The sequence below is a fragment of the Montipora capricornis genome, chromosome 1, assembly GCF_036669925.1.
Source record: "Montipora capricornis isolate CH-2021 chromosome 1, ASM3666992v2, whole genome shotgun sequence".
In the NCBI taxonomy this organism is placed as follows: Eukaryota; Metazoa; Cnidaria; class Anthozoa; order Scleractinia; family Acroporidae; genus Montipora; species Montipora capricornis.
Window position 1 is genome coordinate 11,146,574 of NC_090883.1, and position 7,435 is coordinate 11,154,008.

Genomic DNA, 7,435 nt, shown 5'->3' on the forward strand with positions numbered 1-7,435 from the left:
CAGCGAGTTTTATCAGCTGGACCCGAGAAGAGCTAAGGGTAGTAGACCGGAGAACAAGGAAATATCTCAATATGTATAATGCTCTCCACCCAGAGATAGTGTAGCGAGACTGTACTTACCAAAAAAGATTGGTGGCAGGAATATCAGGCCTCGTCCACTGCGTGGACCAGGGCTCAATCGGGCTCGCAAATTATATAGCAGAAAACAACAAGACATTACTCACAGCGGCCCGAAGGGGTACCAACACCCGTCAAGAGGACAGTAAGGAGTTTAAGAAGAGGAAGCGGGAAGAACAGATGAAAAAAGTAAGGGAAAAACAACTACATGGCCAGTTTTTGCGGGAGATGGATGGGATAGCGAGTGATAAGAGCTGGGAGTGGCTGGAGAAGGGCCATCTAAAAAGACACACTGAGGGGCTAATCATCGCGGCACAAACCCAGTCTATAAAGACTAATGCGATCAAAGCTACGATTGAAAAGTCCCAGGAGGATTCCCGATGTAGGCTCTGTAAAAAGACATATGAAACGGTCAACCATCTGTTGAGTGAGTGCCCTAAATTAGCACAACCCGAGTACAAACGCCTTCACGATAATGTAGCTAAGGGTATTCATTGGGACATCTGTAAACAGCTTGGAATGGAATGTGGGGACAAATGGTACGACCACAACCCAGAACCTGTAACGGAAAATGAGGAGATCTTGTGGGATCTCACCATTCAGACGGACAACAGGCTACCACACGATAGGCCGAACATAGTTGTCATGGACAAAGCAAAGAAAGAATGTCACATTATAGACATAGCTTGCCCGGGAAACCGTAGAATTGTTTTGAAGGAAGAGGAGAAGATTGATAAATATCGTGACCTTGCTATTGAGATTAAGGCTTTGTGGCGCTTGAAGAAAGTCCTCATAGTCCCAGTTGTAATAGGGGCGCTAGGTAGCATTACAGATAGACTTGAGGCATATTTGGCCGATATCCATGTAGGGCTGAAACCAGTAACGATGCAGAAAACTGTTCTGCTTGGTTCTGCAAGAATTATACGAAGGGTCCTGGAAAGCTAAGGCAGCTTGTTGCTGCTTGTCCAGGACATAACAGTGCAACAACAAGATTACTGTGATTTTAAACAAATAATAATAATAATAATAATAATAATATTTAATATTTCTTAGGCGCAAATTAACATGCGAATATGATCAGATGCGCCTTACAAAATGTAAAAAGTAAAACGAGGTTCTAACAAAAGTGCAGAATTATACCGAAGACCATAAGTGGAAGGATTCTTAATATGAATAAGATTACATATGTACTCAGGTGCATGACCATGTGTGGCCTTGAAAGTTATTAGTAATATCTTAAAATCAGTTCTGAATTGAACTGGTAACTGATGTATAGAGTATAACACGGGAGTTACGTGGCTTAAGCGCGGAATTGAACAAATCAGCCTAGCCGCTGCATTTTGCACTCGTTGCAGCTTCTTGATGTGAGTGGCCGGTAAACAATAAAGAAGACTGTTACAATCATCAATCCGTCCCATTATGAAAGCATGCACTAGTACCCTGGTGGACTTCATCGTAAGAAACTTCCTAATACGTCTTATATTTTGCAAATGATAAAAAGCAGCCTTGCATGTCTTAGCAATGTGTGTCACTAATCTGAGGTGGGTATCAAAGCAAGATCCAAGATTTCTTGCAATAGTAGCAGGAGCAACGCTTACATCACCGACTGATAACTTCTCGATATGAACTTTGCTAAGCTGTTGTCGTGTACCGATTATTAAGAATTCAGTTTTGTCGTCGCTTAACTTTAACTTGTCTAACTTGTCAGTAATCATCCATGCTCTGATTGCCTTTATGCAGAGTTCCATCCCTTCAATTGCTTCAGATTGACTTGATGAGGTGTTAGGCTTGAAGGACAAGTAGAGCTGCGTATCGTGTGCAACAGGGAGACGGTCTTTTATCACCTCAAATAACTTGCTAGAATAGATGGTAAGTTAGATGGTAAGTAGCAGAGATCCCAGACATGAGCCCTGAGGCACATCATATGGTACCTTTATACTGTCAGAAAGACAGCCTCCTGAAAAGACGCGTTGTGATCGGTAGGAAAGGTACGACGCAAACCACTTCAGAGCCGTTCCTGTGATGCCAAGACTCGAATGTACACGACGAAGTAGGATTTTGTGGTCTACCGTATCGAAAGCCGCAATGAGATCTAAAAAAACTAAAAGTGTTACATGCTGGCGGTTCATATTCATTAGTATGTCATTCTGGACTTTAAGAGTGCAGTCTCGGTACTGTGGCCTTTTCTATATGCAGAATGAAACAGACGATATAGGCCAAGATCCATCATTCGATTTTACGTTTGGTCAAATACAGCGCGTTCTGTCAGTTTTGATAGAAAATGAAGATTACTCACAGGTCGTAAGTTTTTGAATACCGGATCAAGACCAGCCTTCTTTAAGAGAGGGCTCACAAGGGCTTCCTTCCACTCCGCAGGGAAGTAGCCTGAGGACAGCGATGAATTCACTATGCGCGTGATGACAGGAAGGAGCACATCGAGACAACCGACGACCAGTGATGTTGGCATAGGGTCCATTAGGCAACACTTCTTAGCTGACTTCTTGATGAGAGCACTTACGTCACTCTTACTAAGTAAGAGGGTAGAGGGAGCTTTAATGAAACGTGTGTCTGAGATGATGTGTCTTATCGGCAACACACTATTGTTCGCTTTGAAACAAGTGTCATGTCGTGTCCAACCAGACTTAAGATGAGTGCTTGGCGCCATTTTGCTGGAAATCTTCGAGCGCGCCTTGTTCTGCTCGCTTCGCAGAGTATTAGTGGTACACTTGTCTGCGATCGCTTCAGATGTAAATGGAAACATTTTCCTGTGGTGTTTACGATCGTTTGCGATAAGACCGACGCAGACAGCTTCCGATTGTGCCGCAGACCATTGCAGATCATAGCCTGGTTTATTGAAATGGAATATTTATTTATTTATTGAATTTAATAAAAAAGGAAATTCATATGATTTGCAACGTTACTATTTCATAATTCTTTTTTCCAAGTTCACATTAAATATTTCAGGGAGAATTTCTATCCTAAAACACCGCTTCAATGGGAACTTAACTGGAAAATTTGAACGGGACCCAACAATAGTGTTTTCTAACATATTTATCAACTTACAGTAAACCTTTCAGTCCAATGGTCACAGAAAATACATAGATACTGGGCTGCTTTTGCACTACTATAGCCACGTTAGTATGAAGTAGAAACAGTCTCTGTTAAAAACAATGCTGAACCGCGCTTTTAAACTTTCTTTAAACTGGCACTTTTTCCATCAAGAGTGCGAGCGCGTCTGGGTGATCTTCACACGTTTGCATTACCCAGAGCACCTCATAACGCAGACGTATTTTCGGCGGTCGTCTGCGTTCGCAGTCTAATAGACACCTGACATCAACGGGATTCGACCTATGACCTCCGTGAGGTCGGTGAAATGCTCTACCAACTGCGCTAGCTATGAAGGCACTCAACTGGGAGCAGATCAATTTGTTAGACTCATTTGTTCTCGTGAAAGGAGTCAATAAAACTAGTCATAATCAAAGATTAGTGGAGTGCGTTCGATTTGTAAGGTATAGATTCAATAACAATAAAAGCGAGGTGACACTCGCTACCACCAACCCGGTGTGGCCAAAAAATCACGCGGCATACGCACAACCATTTCACTCGGTCAATTAGCAGCCATGGACAGCTGTTTCGGCCTTTTTTTTTCGTGAAAAACACAAACTCCTTTATTCACATGATAAAAAACGCCTATTTACAATCATCATAAGAAAAAATAAAGTACAAACTCGAAAACGGTCGCTCTAGGGAAAAAGAAACACAAAGTTTACTTAGAAGGCACAGGACTCGGGCGGGTCTGCCTGCGAGCCGGCGGACCCTCGCATTCTGACATCTTAGTTAAAGCGCGCTTCATAGGTTTCTTGCCCGTTTGTAGTTACACACAAACCTTACGCTGAACGTGATAAACAAAACTAGCCATATACTGACGAGAATCAACGGACAAACCATTCTCCTCTATCACACCAGAAACAAAGTCAGTAACTCGAGCAGGAGACATGCGGACCGTGTCATCACGGGAGAAGTCACCCAGAGCAGAAAGAAGATATGAATCAATCTTATCACGACGAGCAACAACTGAAGACCTAGAAGTAGGAACAGAAGACGAAGCAACTGAGGTAACAGGCTCACTATCAGAAGTAACAGCAGACCAAACAGCAGACGATCCAGGGACAGCAAAAACAGAAAAAGGAACATCAGGCGATGCAGGAACGGAGGCGGAAGACGGCGGAGTAGAAACAGCGGACACAAGAGCAGGAGACACGGAGGCGGAAGACGGCGAAGTAGAAACAGCATGTGCAGAACAAAGTGGTCGGGGTTGAGGAGGGCAGCTTTAGCAGCAACCTCCTCATCACCAGAAGCCATCTCTCCATCATCAGATGCCATGGAAGCACCATAATCGGAATGAGGAACGTACTTAGGACTATCATCGTCAGGAGCGAGACGACCACACAAGAACTTCTGTGCCCGGATGATAAGAGGCCCAGACCTACATACACTCCCTAGCCAAATGACCGGACAGACCAGAAAGAGGGCAGGGTGAGACACGATGACCAAACTTACGGCAGACAGAACACTGAGGGGGCTGACCAGCATACCACACGAGAAGGAAAATCATGAACACGAACAAAATACGGCACTTCATTGTCCAACACGGTCGCCATCGTAGAGCGCGGGGAAGCCATCGAACGTAGTACGCTTAACAGAAAGGAGACATCATTGTCCGATACTTCTGCAGAAAGATCTCGAGGATGGACGGAGCGAACTTTCGCATCTGAATGTGAAATACGAACAGGCGTTTTATCGAAAGACAAGCCACGCTTGATCACTTCGTCACAAGATTCAGAGTCTTTAAAAGTCAAGCAAACAAGACCACCACGCAGGAACTGAATAGCCACGAGCTTTTCTTGGTCAACAGCCTAGCTTCAGCAACTGTGGAAAGACAACCGACGAGCCAAATTAACGGTAAATCTCCTCAGGGAAGTACGCCAACCGACTATTAGGACACGAGGGAAAGGACATGGCGCACACTCAATTTAGGATTGGGTCCACGCCGTTCTCTCCCGGCAGGTATTTAGGACAACACCCAAAAAATAAACAAAAACGCCAATTGGTCACAATCACACAGCTTTTTTTTTTTTTTTCTAAAAGGGGTTTATTCACAAGTAAAAAAACACAATAATAATATCGCAATAAATAAACTACTAAATCAAACTCAAAGTAAAGTCACACTGGAAATTCACTTAGATGGAACGCGATCCGGACGAGCCGGACCGCGAGCAGGAGGACCCTCAGAGTCCAACAATTTAGCAGAAACACGCTTTACAGGCTTCTTCATATAGGATAAGTTCTGCTGAATACGAAAAAAATAATTAATCATATAATGACGGGAATCAGGAGGTAAACGGTGCTTGTCCATTAGTCGAGAGACAAAATCAGCAACTACTTTGTTGGACATTCGAATTACATCATCACGAGAGAGTTCGCTTAAAGCAGAAAGAAGAAGAGAATCAATTTTATCACGATGTGTACTTGAAACCGACGAAACGGACGAAGCCGCAGGTGGCACTGAAGCAGCAGACGAAACAGGAACATCCTGAACAGGAACAGAAGAAGGAACATCAGAAACAGGAGCAGGTGGAACACGCGATGCAGGAACAACAGATGAAGGGACTTCAGCAGGAACGTCAGGAACGGAAACAGGAACTTCAGGAACATCAAGAGCGGAACCAACATCAGATGCAGGAACATCAGAAACAGGAGCAGGAACACCTGGTGTTATGTCTTATCATGATATTCACTATCTCGTGGTCTTTATTACCCACGATGCCTTAGACTGACATACTCTGAAAAAATGGTTTAGCTTTTGGCATTTTTTACATCTCTTGCCTCGTGCTGGGCATTTTTCTTTGTCAGGCTGATAACCACATCTGCTGTAATCTTTGTGCATGAATTTCTCTCGGCTAGATTTTGTTTTATGGTGGTTTCTTTGTTTTACTTTATTTACACTGGTAATGCTTGGATTCTCAGTTGCCATGGATTTCAATTGCGCTTTTGACATTTCGTCCGTTCTGGCAATGTCAATTGCTTTTTCAAGAGTAAGCTCTGAACCTTCCTGAATTAACTTTTCTCTTGTTTTGGTAGAATGACAGCCAATAACCACTCTATCTCTAACCATTTCTTCAGGGTCAGTATAACCACAATCTTTCACAAGCAACTTTAATCAGTGAGAAATTGTTCAAATGACTCACCCTCTCGTTGAATCTTCTGGTGGAACTTGTACCTTGCAAATACCTTATTGGATTGGGTTTCGCATACTCTTCGTACTTTGCATAATAAGTGTCGAGCTTCTTCACTTCTTTTACAGTGAATTCCCGCGGATTGTATATGTCACGACCTTTGTCTCCAATCCAACTGATCAGGTAATTACATTTTTTTTCTTCACTTTTTCGCTTCAGAGGCCCTCCAAACGTAAACTCGCAGTGTTGCTTGAATGCTTTCCACTTGGTGGGTAAGTCTCCACTCGTCCAATCCATGTTTGGAGTGCTGCCCGCAGAAATTCCTTCCATTTTGTTGATTTTGTTCTCACAATGTTAAGCGAATCGATCTTTAGGCTTAAGGTATTTCACCTATTCTTCTGACACCATGTTATGTCTTATCACGACATTCATTATGTCTTCCAAAAACTCCTCCTGGTCTTTATTACCCACGATGCCTGAGGCACCGTTTCGTGATAGCATACATGACACCTAAAACAGCAACAGGAGAAGAGGAAGGAGAAGGAGCTGCCAACAACCTCGTCATCCCCAAACAGCATCTCATCGTCTTTCTCCACCTCGGAAGCTTCCTCACGAGGAGGAGCATAATCAGCACTGGCGTCATCTACAGCAGCAGGAACTCTTGAAAACAAAACCTCTGTTCCTGGGTAAATAGCACCCCAGGCCTGTCTACACTGGAGACAGCGCCGGCACAGACCAGAGAGAGGGCAGGAAGAACCACAATGACCGGTTTCACGGCAAATAACACAACGGACAGGCTGGCGGGCGTACCAAACACGACAATTATAATCACTGATCTTAACATAGTAAGGAGTGTCAAAGTCCAAGGCCACCTCAACGACGCGGTTACCATTGTAGAGTGCAGGAAAGTTGGCAAATGTTCTGCGCTGGACTGACAGAACTTCTCCGTAAGACTCGCAAAAAGTTTCAACATGATCATTTGAAACTACGGAAAGCAAATCAAGAACATACACGGAACGGAACCTAAAATCTGCACGGACAACACGTACTTGAACATCACCGCAAACAAGGCAAGACGAGATA

At 43.7% G+C, this 7,435-nt stretch overlaps 1 protein-coding gene across 1 annotated transcript; it reads left to right on the plus strand.

The window, feature by feature from the left end:
• The first annotated feature begins 344 nt into the window (after positions 1-344).
• On the plus strand, positions 345-1,061 carry LOC138057869 (uncharacterized). Its single transcript, XM_068903779.1, has one exon. The coding sequence runs from the start codon at positions 345-347 to the stop codon at positions 1,059-1,061; it is 717 nt and encodes a 238-aa protein (XP_068759880.1).
• Positions 1,062-7,435: the final 6,374 nt, after the last annotated feature.